Source organism: Cygnus olor, chromosome 2, assembly GCF_009769625.2.
Source record: "Cygnus olor isolate bCygOlo1 chromosome 2, bCygOlo1.pri.v2, whole genome shotgun sequence".
NCBI lineage: Eukaryota > Metazoa > Chordata > Aves > Anseriformes > Anatidae > Cygnus > Cygnus olor.
Window position 1 is genome coordinate 127332586 of NC_049170.1, and position 12635 is coordinate 127345220.

Here is a 12635-nt window from a genome sequence, read left to right on the forward strand (position 1 = left end):
CCATGGTTATCGCTTCATGTTCCTGTTTCTACCCAGCTGTACTGCTCTGTAGCATGAGGCGGTGACAGGGACAGAATAAAATTTACATCTTCTGCACCTTGTGTGAGTACCTGAACGACTGAGCTGGTGGGCAAAATAATTCATCATTTTTCCCACCAGTTTTGTGAATCCTAGCCATTTTCCTAGTTTCACAACAAAAGCCCAAGTAAAAAAATGAATTATTTTTTTTGGCTAGGACCACTTTTTTCTTTATTTTGGACCAATTTGAACTGTTTTTTTGAGGGGGATGAAGGATGAGACAGGAGATTTTGGACTGTAAAATCAATTATTTGTACAGCCATACGGATCTGTGGAAAACTAGGTCTCACAGTCTCTCTAATGATGGGAAAGAGAAAGAATGAATATAAAGAAATACATATGAAATTTAAAGTTTAACTTAGGAGTTCACTGTTTTGGTTTTGTTTGATACCTCCATTTTAGTGTTTATTATCTCAACTACTGGATTCTTGAGAGACTAAATTACTTGTAAGCACTCTTACGTCTAGCATATGTGAAGGATCTTGCTGGAATGAAGCATTGGAACAGAGGCTGTCTGCACTGTCTGTAAAGCTACAGAATGAAGAACATGAGCATGCATGGAGCTTGTGGGGATGCAGTAATTCCTGTATTAAATGAGTGTATCATACATTTGATGCTTGGAAGAGAGAATTGGTTGGTGGCTCCTTCCTTTTGGTCTCAAACAGGTGAATGTCCTCTCTCTGTGATTTGAAAAATTCAGCGTTACAAAACATCTGCACGTGAAATAGTTTGGGGGACAAGAGAGGGACTCAGACACTATGTTTGAGTAGTTCCAGGAAAGAATATAGACACCTCCTTTTTCCCTGGATATGTCTGACACTTTCTCTAATCAGGGCAGCAATGGCAACAGTAGAAAAAAGGTAAGTGAAATCATTTTCCCAGATAAGCCACTAGTGATCAAGCTAGGGAAAATCTTCCACTCTTTCTTGATGAGGTATTTCTGCTTAAGAACACAAAAAACATTCAAGGAAGCAAGCAGGAAGTTGTTGCACAATGGATGTCTGGGAAATGAGTTTAATCTTGGTGCTCCTAAACATAACTCCACAACTTCCTCATTCTCAGCAGAGATCCAGACCTTTCTTTCATGTACCGATTTGTATCACAAGAGGCATAGCCAAGAGAGTATCTTTAGAACTGAACTTTAAGTGGGACAGGAGCTTGCCACAATCTGCACCAAATCATGCATGAATACTTTCATGCTCTTCCCAATACTTGGCTATTCCTTTATTCTTCTGGAAATCCTACCTCTGCCCGGAATATACACAAGTTTGTCTAAAAGATTGAGAAAAGTGCTTCAGGACTACAAACAAGGGCCAAACTACATGCAGATGAGCGCTTAAGCTTTGTAGACACAACAGATGATGGGAGTTTGCTATGGGAATGTGGTTTGCTATGGGACTGAAGGGAGTTATCTGTTTTGTTGTTCCACTGCTTGGCTACCCCCTTGCAATTATTTATAAAACCCAACCTCCTTCATTTCCCTTCAAGTCTGTTGTCTGAAGATTTATTATGAGATCCCGGCCTCTCTGAAATGAAAGGGTGTAGGATGTCAAATTTAGTTTCAGCCTGCACTATGTAGATCCAGAGGTTGTACGATGACTATGCAAACAAAAAACTATGAAACTTCATTTGTACTACTTGAATGCATAATGCCAGTCATGTTATTTCTAGAGGAGTGAGAAAACTAGGTGGCAAACACAATTTTGGCAAAAGGACAATTCTTCAGATGCAACATGTGCAAATCATTATTTTGTCTTGTAGACCTGTTAAGGAAATGTATGTTGAATTGCCAATTATGTAATTAGTGTGTTAAGCAACTTCATTGAATTACAAGTGATTAAATGCATATCAACAAACAGACATGGTATTACTTTGATGAGTGTGCAGAACGTAACTGGCAAGTACAGGGTGGGCAATAAAGTGTATATTTTCCTAATACCATTTTTTGTCTAAAATGGAGGTGCCTATAAAACAGGCAACCAGGTTTTGACTGAGTGTTCACTTCAATTCAGAAGGTTTAAAAGACTTTACCAGACCAAGAAGCTGAAATGAACATAGCTATTAGTCTGAAAATGCTGTACATCAGAGGTCAAGATGAAAGATCTAGATCCTTGTCACTTCCAACTGCAAGACAAGCTACTAGAGGAGTCTGTTTTCCCTTCATTTTGGGTTCCATCTCTGTCACTGACTTTTGTCTAGTGGGTGTCTGTCTATCCATTTTTAACTGCTGAGTAGGAGAAGAACCTACCTCTGTTGTCTTCCCTCTGGTTGTTCCTGCCAGGGAAAAAGCTGTTAGATTTCTTGATGCTGCAAGTGGGCTGAATCTCCTGCTGCAGTGTGACGAGGCAGAAATCTAACTGACACTTTTAGCTTTTCCAAGCTTCTCTAATTGCCTTTTCCTTTTAATCTCCTTGCCTTCCCTAACAGCAATAGCAGCAGCAAGAAAATTCAAGATTTTTACATTTCACCATTGGTCAGATAAGCCTAAAGTAACAGTAAACCAAACCAAGCCAGAAACACATTACAAAAGATAGCAAACAGCTGGCCTGTGGTCCACGGAAGGTTGGCTCATTGACTGTTGCTAACGCCTTTCTTCTCATTTCCACATGTTACACTGCACTGGAAGCCTGGTAAGGTATTTTAATAGAAGCAACTACTAAGGGTTCAGTTCTAAAACAGCTAAACTTCTCTAGGTCAGGGCTGCTACGATCCTGCTCTTCCTCTTTCTGTGTGCATTTCTGTTCTCTTCTTTATGTTAGATCACGCTACTGCACAGAGAACAGGTTTAAGGGTGCTGAACAAGCCAAACGTTTCTACAATAGAATCACTTTTTTGTAGAGTTATTTTTTGTCTTATCCTCATCAAGTGACATTTTACAAGAGTAAACTGGTCTAACAGCTTGCTGCTGTGAATGGGGGATGCCCACTTGTCTTCTCTAGCCTGTCCTGCTGTCTCCCTGAGTTTGGCTCTGGTACTCATCTCACCCCCAGTGGGACAGTTGAACTCACTCAGTAGGCTAAAAACTGGAGCTACTTTCTCCCTGCTCCGTGGTTTAGGAAGCAGAAGAGCCAATAACTGGGGTTGGAGACAAAGTCAATGGGAGGATGTGGAGTCTCCCTCCCTGATGATCTTCAAAAGCCTCCTGGACAGGGTTCTGGACAACCTGCTGTGCATGTCCCTGCCTGAGCAGGGGGACCAGGCCTGATGACCTCCAGAGGTCCCTGCCGACTTCAGCCATTCTATGATCCTGTGAACCTTACTACTCTTGTGAAACCTCACCTAGAGTTGTCACGGAGATATTTCATGATAATTTATTTATTTTTTTTTTAGCAGAGAAAGAAACAGCCCCTCAAATCCAGGCAGTTGTCATCGTTTACATGACAAGCATCTAAGACACCCACAGACCGCAACAGTAGCATTTTATATCCTGCTGACATTACCGTGTAAACAAACATACATACAGAGAGCAGTGAAAAACCATATTCTGCATCTTCAGTAAGAGGCAGTCACATTAGGAAGCTGCTTAAGAAGCCCCAAATGAGAGCACTGAAAGGGTCTGGCTGGAAGACAGCAGTGCCTTGGTTTACATTTTGTTCCCATTTGGCAGTTAATTAGTAGCTCACTTTTTGAAAATAAAAGATTACACATTCTGAACAAATACAAGTGTTTGATCTTGGGCTCATCAAGGAAAACTTAAGCAGCTGCCAGGGAAAAGCAAATGTTCTGTCACGTACGTCCAGACTGAGTTAATGTGAAACAGAAAATGAAGACTATGGAGAGAGCGTACTAACGCTTCCATACAGACGTGGGGAGCGCAGCAGACAAGGGAAAAAGTATGAAATAGCAAACAACCTAGTGAGCCTAACCAAAACCTGCTGGGATGAATCCTGACTGCAAAGTCAACATTAAGAGGTGCAAGCTTCCCGATGCAAAAGGAGGAGAGTGAAGCTCGGTGCTATATATCAAAAGCAGTTTATATTTCTGTCACAAGTGAACTGTCTCTTTCAGAGCTCCAGGCACTTAGCTATGGCCATGCCTGACCCACCCTGAAGGTTACAGAGTTGTCAAGGAAAAGGCAGCAGCCAGCCAGATCACACCAGCAGGAGAAGGAGCCTTAGTTGCATGAGATGTTTTTACAAGATCAGGTAGGAGTCCTGGTACTGAAGGGGTTGTGAAAGAACCACCGAGCTTTGGAAAAATGGCTAGAAGGTTTTTATTCAGTCAAATTAAACTTTTCTCATTTTATTGGAGAAACCACCTCAAAGAGATGAGAACTGAACTGACAATAAATAAAGCAGTAATGAGTTGACAAGTGAAACACATAATACCAGTCAAAAGAAAAAATGCATGTATTTTTTAAAGAAAATCCTAACATTTTCTCTTTTATATATATATATATATATGTCCCATACTAAAATGTTTACTGTGAAGTAAATCTGAACATCTATAAAATACTAATTTCACCCTAGAATTAAATCAATTTTAAGCAGGATTTAATGTAGTATTCAGTAAAGAATCTGTTATTTTTATTTTTATTTTCTGATATGGGAAGGCATTTTAACAAAAATCTCAGTTTATTCATCTTCTTTGGTTACAGCATTGGACAAATTCTCATCCACTGTTTACTCACTGACTGCACCACTTTTGTTTTTCTCACAGTCAGTGACTCCAGCTGACATAAATCCCCTAGATGATGTCTTCCTAAGCCTGCTCTACACGCTCAGAACATAACAAATACAGAGATGTGGACCTTTATATGTATTAAGTATTTGCTCTTACAAGCTAGAGTTCTTATACCTTGTCATAAGTTTTGATGCCACAAACCTGCCACCCATCTCCAAAGTCTTTTGTCCCTAGAGAACTACTTCCTCCTCATCAGGAGCTGCTCACCTCTGGACATCACCCTAAGCCCTTAATCTTGCCCAGGAACACCTGTTTGCAGGCCAACAGTGATGATTTGCTACATAACACATTTTGGTTTGTTTGCAACTACTGTCTTTCAAACTTCTCATTAGCGGTTTCTGAAACTGTTCAGTGCAGCATCTTCCTTTCAGTATAGCCCCTCCCTGCTGAGCTCTCTCTCTTCAGTAGGTCTTCTACTCCTACAATTTCTGCCCCCGCTTATTTTTTTTCCAGCTATTTTTATACTTGAAAATAAAAGTGATAATAGTGGTAGACTATATATAACGTTACAAAATTGTTATCTGTCCTAGAAAATAAAACTGTTCTATTTTATACATTGCAATGTGTAGGAGAGTTCTGAAAACATGATCTAACATACCACACATATAATGGATAGGATAAGAAAGCAAAGACTCCAGATATGAGCATAAAAGATTCATTTTGGTTCCTTTAACAACAATAGCTATGGAGACTACTGGGTGAAATGAGTCCTGGGTGAAGTCAGTGACAAATAGGCATTATTGGCAACTCCAGAAAACATAGAATCATAGAATGGTTTGGAAGGGATCTGAAAGATCCCCTAGTTCCAACCCCCTGCCATGGGCAGGGACACCTCCCAGTGGACCAGGTTGCTCAAAGCCCCATCCAGCCTGGCCTTGAACACTTCCAGGGATGGGGCATCCACAGCTTCTCTGGGTAACCTGTTCTAGTTAACCTGTTCCTAATCTAAATCTCTCCTCTTTTAGCCATTCCCCCTTTGTTCTATCACTACACCCCCTGACACAGAGTCCCTCCCCAGCTTTCCTGCAGGCCCCCTTTAGGCACTGGAAGGCCGCTGTAAGGTCTCCCCAGAGCCTTCTCTTCTCCAGGCTGAACAACCCCAACTCCCTCAGCCTGTCTTCACAGTAGAGGTGCTCCAGCACCTTGGTCATCTTCTCAGCCCTCCCAATACTTCCATGTCCTTCTTGTGCTGGGGGTCTCAGAGCTGAACGCAGGGCTCCAGGAGGGGTCTCATGAGAGCAGAGTAGAGGGGGAGAACCACCTCCCTCTACCTTCCGGACACACTTCTTTCGATGCAGACTTTAAACCTTCCAAAATTATCAAACAATATTAAAATAATAAGACTTTAATAAAATACTCTGGTGTTTGAGCTTTCTTTTGAAATCTACATAGTGAACTGGTAACCCCTCAATGAACATCAAGTTATTGGGGGTTAAAATTTGAGTTGTAAAGGCAGAGTATTCTATGTCAAGCATTCAAAATCTCAGGATGGGCTTAATCTGTTTTTCCCTATCACCAGGACTGACCTTAAAATAATTTTATTTTTAAATGAATTTTCATGCTTTCAATTTGTCTCCTCTACAAGCCTTAAGAATGCACACAAAATTTTCTTCACTGCTATGAGAACCACAGGGTATTTACACCCCTGAAGTTCTACAGTCACTTAGAGCTGGAACATTCATAAAAAACCACCGACCATTATACAGTCACAAAAGATGGTAACATTGCAAGTTTCCAAAATATATATGATGACGTGAAAGCCGTGTTTGACACCATTTTTTTCAAGATGAAGTAGAAACATTTTTGACTTAAACTATGTTAAATTTAACTTCTTGTATTTCACAGAATATCAAATTTAATCTAGATACTATTATAATGAGTCCTGTAATTCATACTGAGTAAATAACATCTCTAGCAACTTCATGGTATTGACTACAAGTGGTGACCATTTTAACTAAAACCAGCTTTTTAACTAAAAACTAAAATTAGCTTGAGTTCTAGTGAAAAAAATAAAGAACAGTGGCCATTAAGGAAAGAGAAGTTCAGAAGGATGCTGTCAGGTACTGGGAAATCAAATAGAAGAAGAAATAATTCATGAAGAAAATAAAATCTAAAAATCATTAAATTTCTACTGAGGAAGTTGGCAAACCTGAATGCAAAACCCAACAAAACATGTGGCAGGCTAGGCTGCAGTAATAAATACTATAGACATGTTTCTCTCTTTTTACTGTTTGACAAAGGAAAGATGAAAGTCAAAGGAATAGCTTAGAAAATACTGCTTCATAACCAAATGAGTCATACCTCGTCGTTCAGACATTTGGAATAGACACTAATTAGTGTACCAATATGAAATGTTTATTTTAATCTGCAATTGCTCAAATGGATGAAGCATTTGAAAAAAAATTACACCTATTAAAATCAGAATTGAAGCCAATCTAAAGAATCAAAAGATGAATTTCCCACAGTATACAGGAAAAGACAAAATGACTTGGAAAAATTCTCTGTTGAGACTTATTATATTTGAAAAAGCAAGATAATATACTGATATAGGACTGCAACCACACTGGTATCTATTGGGTAACAAATCTCCCACTAGATGTGAATAGTGATAGAGATTCCTATACTACAAAAGGTAAGTCCAATCTAAAAGGTAGACTATAGTGCCAACAGAAGCCTGATTTTTATTATTTAAATCAAGGTATTTGGTCAGTTGTAGTCCTTCTGCCACAACACGGTGATAATTCTGGTGTATAGCTGTTTTATTAAATGCACTCACACAACAGCTTCTACCACTTTCCCACAGAGACACTATTCCAGAGTCTTAGCCAGCCAGTCTAGCCCTTAAAAACAAACAACCCCCCAAAAATCACCACTAGAATTTATAGAATTTATATTTTAGAATGAACACAAGAAAAATTATCTTCATAAGCACAGAGGTAGACAAATCCTGAAGTCAGACTATGTCAGGCCTCATAGCTGACACAAATCAGCACACCTCCACTGAAATTAGAGGTGTCCAGGTGACTAGCCTGTCATATTTACTATACAGTACAAAAGAGATGATGTGGAATTAACAGGTGACTTAAAGAAGAGTTTCCAGTTTTACAGCACTATATGGCTACCCTGCATTTATTCCATTTGAAACTTTAAAATGAGGACAATTCAGCTTAGCAAAGGTACAGCAGTTCTGCTTTCTATTTTTGTAAGAATAAGAGTATCATATAAACCTGCCTCAAGGGAAGTTGTAGAAAAAAAAAAAAAAGAAAAAAAAAGCAAAATCATACCAAATCACACAGAAAGAATAAAGGAAAGGGATTTTTTTTTCATCAGTCCTTTAAGAGGTCTAATTTCATCATTAATTAATTCCAGTGCCTGAAAAACACTTGATGTACTTTGTTTGCTAATAATTCATTTTTCTATATTTATTTAGCTGATGACAAGTAATGCTTCAACGTAGTCCTGCCATTCCTCTTATCAAACATAAACAGTCAGTAGCATCCTTCTTCCCCTAAAAGTGGAATGCCTTTCATGTTTAGAAAGGGGACAAGCAGAACTTTGTGTCTGCTGACCTCTATGTGGATCTGTTTTGTGACCAAAGGGTTGCCAGTTGACTTTTAGATGATTATTTTCTTCTGTTCCCAGCTCAGATTAAATCTTTGCACAAGTACTGTGGGTTCAGTAATGCAACAACCACCCCATCACGCAATGATAAAACATTTTTCTCTCCTTTTTAAGAACTGTGTGGAAAATTACATAACTAAAAGAAAGGATGAAGGAACATTATTTAAACAGCAGGCTGAAGAAAGATTAGGAAATTCTAGCTTCAGAATGGCCCAAACAGACTTAATGCTACTCATTTGTGTACAAGCCATGCTATAATCTTTAGCTACATGTTTTTATGAGATTTATTTCCTCCCAGATGAATGTCCTGTTTGGAGCACTGAATGGGTACACCTGGGATCAAACTAATGCTGCAAAAAATCTGGAATTTCCTAATTTCTAGGTGCTTGACTTCGCAGGCTCAGTAACACTTTTTCTTTTAGACTTCTTAAATATATAATTATTTAGATGGCTTAAATGTGCTTTTTGCTTACAAAGTCTTTTTCTGTTTACATATCATGCTCTAGCCTAAATAAATGCCAAGACAAAGGCCAAGCTGGCTGGTAGCCCAGAATGTAGTTGTTACCAAATTGACAGGGACCACCTTATATTCGTGGAAATGTCTAAATATTGTATTTGAGATATAAGTAAATTTTAAAAGGTGATCTTTACTGAAAGAAAAACTGAGCAGCTTTAGGACAGTGTAAACAAGTTGCTGGATGAAATGAGGATTGAGTGGAATACGTCTGTTGAAGTTGTCTGACTTACCCCAGCTCTCCATTACTGTAAAACACCAAACATTAAGGACAGGAAGTATCCTCATGTTACCATGTAAATAACTAATGGGCTTAGTTTATGTTAACAACTAACTTAGAATCTTCTAATATAAGAAGAGGAAAAAAAAAAGAAAAGAAAACAAAACAAAACAAAAAATCAACCTAAAATATGGGTGGGTGTCTGAACTTTTTTCCCAAAGATAACTAATTCTGATAACTCTTAAGGTGACTTTTCCTTTTTCCTTAGAGAATCTTACATAGAGTAAGATTTAATCAGACTAAAGACAGAGTCTGATTAAATGTATAGCAAATGTGAGCGTAGTACAATGTAAAGATAGCCCGCAAAAGTAAATAAAAATGCTATTTTTTCCAATCTACTGAAGATCTGAGAGGTGCGAGGCTTGGTTTAAAGTTTTCTACTACTTGACTACTTATTTCCTTTTTGCTTTGAAAACTTGTGGAGTATCAGTGTCTTGCCTTGTTGTTATACATAAGAGTGTTGGAGGACAAAAGGCTAGAATGGAAGTCCCCCTCAGTTCCCATCTGAAGCAGCAGGGTGATGAGTGATTTTCTTTTTTTTTTCTCCTGGCTATTCGCCAGAAGCTTGATTTAAGCATTTTAAGAATAGCCAAACAAAATGTGAGTTTTAGACAGCCTGACTGAAAATCCCTTTTCCCTCTGAAATGCCAGTTTCTTGTGACAGGCGATGGCTAGAGATGGTGGCTTCACCTCTCTGTTCTTCCAGCTACCCATAATCTTCCAGCAAAAATAGGATAGACAAGACCCGATACATATATAAAATTAAACAAAACTTTTGCAGAAACCCTACATCTGACTTTAAAACCAAAGCAAGATCTTCAGGCTTTCCTAATATGTCTTAAAAATCTGTAAAAGGCAACATAGTTTTGTCTCCTTTTTGGGTCACTCTTTAGAGATTCAGGATTTCACTATGGAGAGATAGGCAAATCCCATCGACAAGAACATGCCATATGAAAAACACAAGATGTGTCTAAATTTAAAATTTAGTAATGCTGACATTCTGGCCTTACTAGATATTAATAAAATCACAGCAGTGTGGGTGAAGGTATTATACCTGGTCATGGCTGGCTTCAATGGAGCTTCCGATACCTTGGAAAGTCATCTGCACAGGAGACAGTGTCAAACAGGTCATACACTCTTTGCCATTTTGTCTATCACTGTAGTGTACCTATAACAGAATAACATACGTAATCTGCTAAACACCAGGTTTGTACAAGGGAGTCATGCTAAAATACTGTCCCTTTTCAACAAATTTGTAAGAAGAATTCCAAACATTTATATTGAATTCATCTTTAATATAAAACAAGGAGTGTGTAAAATATTCTAGATAGCCACATACTATACTGGGGCCAAATTTTCTGTGAGTTGTCTGTTGCATAATTTTTGTGCTATGTTCTCCAGTTCCTAGGACCCTTTAGACTGAATGCGAGATGTTATATCTACACAATTACAAGAACCTAGTTTCAAGTTAAAGTTTCTAACCTAGATGTCAAAAAGTTTTAACAGTATTTTGTAGCTTAGATATAAAACATCCATGTAAGTCATTATACCTCCAAAAACCTGGCAACAACGGTTTTAAGTTTTCAGTTGAAATGCCGTTTCTACTAAAATTCACTAACCTTCTCGACATGGCTAAACAAGATTGTATATTTTAATTTGATTTTCTAATTAAATCAAAATGACAGATAGTGTGTGAAGAATTCACTTTCTTCCTGAATTATCTACGCTATCTTTTTCTAAGAGTAACTCATTCTTTACTAATGTCAAGATGTGCATGTTAAACCTGACTCTTGCATGAAATACAGAGGAAGACATTGCTTCTGCCCCCTTCAGATAGTTCTTAAATCCCCTAGAGAAAGCATGGATTTTACTATGTTGAGACAAAAATTAAGTTAAATGTTGCCAGTGTTTCATTATTAAGAACAGGTTGCCACTCATGCTGAATTGTTGAAATATTACAATCTGCTACGTAGCTCCTGGCTTCTAGACAGGCAGATCAAGCACTTTGTTCTACAGGAGAGGTGGAATTTGGTTTATGGTGGTAATTTACATTGGCTATGTGACCCCTGTCAGAAATGGAAAGAGAGATCAACTCTGCTGGAAACAGACCTTTTATGTTAGTATCTATTTACAGCTGTATAGATCTCAGGCAAAGGTTATATGATAAAGCCTCATCTTTATACTTAGGCTATAAAATTAAGTATTATTATTTCTGAAGACAACTAGGAACCATATTAGAGTTGTTCCTGTGGAACTGATTTAGCAACATATATGACACTTAATTGTATACAGTGTGTACTATATAGACTGTGTCTAAATCTTCTCTGTCACAGGTGCAAATTGGGGATACTTCAGGTGAAGCAAAACCACTGCAAGGCTGGTTGAGTGAGAGGAAAACCAAGTCATTGCTATATTGCAGAATTAATTTACTGACAACACATAAAAAACAGTTTAGCTGTGGCCAAAAGTTAAGACACAGAATGCAAAATGCATGTAGTGCATATAGAAATATTGATTTCACTCAGTCCTTGTTAAAACTTTCTGGATTATCCCTATCCCTCCTCCTCTCTCAACCCCCACAATATGTGCCTACTAAATTGCCTGTGGCTCTCTGCCAGAAAAGCCATACTACTTACTTAGAAACCACAAGAGGCCCCTTCACATATACAATGGTTTAACTTTGATTAATCGAAAGAGGTATGAAGGTATGAAATTTGGCTTGCAAATATAAACTGAAGTTCTTTAAATGTCAAGGACTACTGTTATGACAAGAACTTATCAAGACTCCACAAGTACAGTATCTAGTTGCAAGCTAGATATTCTGCCGAGTATGTGTTGTGGGAATGCAATGTGGAGAAATGGGGCAGAAAAACTCACAGGGATGGTTCTGTCCTGCAAATGTGATGTTAGCAAAAGGGGCAAAATCTGGTGACCTAGAAAAGTGCATGCTGTAGAGTGCATATGGAGAAATGGGAAAATGGAACTTTCTGAACTGCACAGCATGTGGGAGGCTTACTTTTAATAAGAATAATATGAATAAAGTTACAGTTCACTAATGTTCACTGGAACAAAGCACGGTTAACCAGCTGAAAGAACAAGAGATATTCAGAGGAAATAGTGTAACTACTGCATAACATTATCATCTGCAAAAGCATATTCGATCCACAACCTCTTTTGAGTCCCATGTTGAAACTGCAATAAATCCAAAATTTTGGTATCTTTCTAGGCTTAACTTTCCTGAAATAATTTCCTGATGTATTTTTGGCCTCATCTTAATAGATCTAGGCCATTACTTCATAATTTCTTAGGCAATAGTCCTCTAATTATCTCTTGTTCTGCTGAAGCTCTTCCGTTTAAACAAAATAAACATTTCCTATGTTAATTACATAAAATAGTGATATACATACAAAAGACTGGACTTTGAATGGGGAACAAAATAAAATTTTGTCCTTTCATGAA

The 12635-nt window shown here is 38.1% G+C and overlaps 1 protein-coding gene across 3 annotated transcripts in view; it reads right to left on the reverse strand.

Moving 5' to 3' along the window:
• The window catches only part of STAU2 (staufen double-stranded RNA binding protein 2), a 183635-nt gene that overhangs the window by 51197 nt on the left and 119803 nt on the right, over positions 1 to 12635 (reverse strand). For 2 of the 3 annotated variants that reach the window (XM_040546028.1, XM_040546027.1), the window contains one exon: positions 10231 to 10344. The exons of the other annotated variant lie outside the window; for it this stretch is intronic. In XM_040546028.1, the coding sequence (XP_040401962.1) occupies positions 10231 to 10344 (114 nt within the window). The remainder of the gene's footprint in view (positions 1 to 10230; positions 10345 to 12635) is intronic. 3 annotated transcript variants of the gene reach the window in all.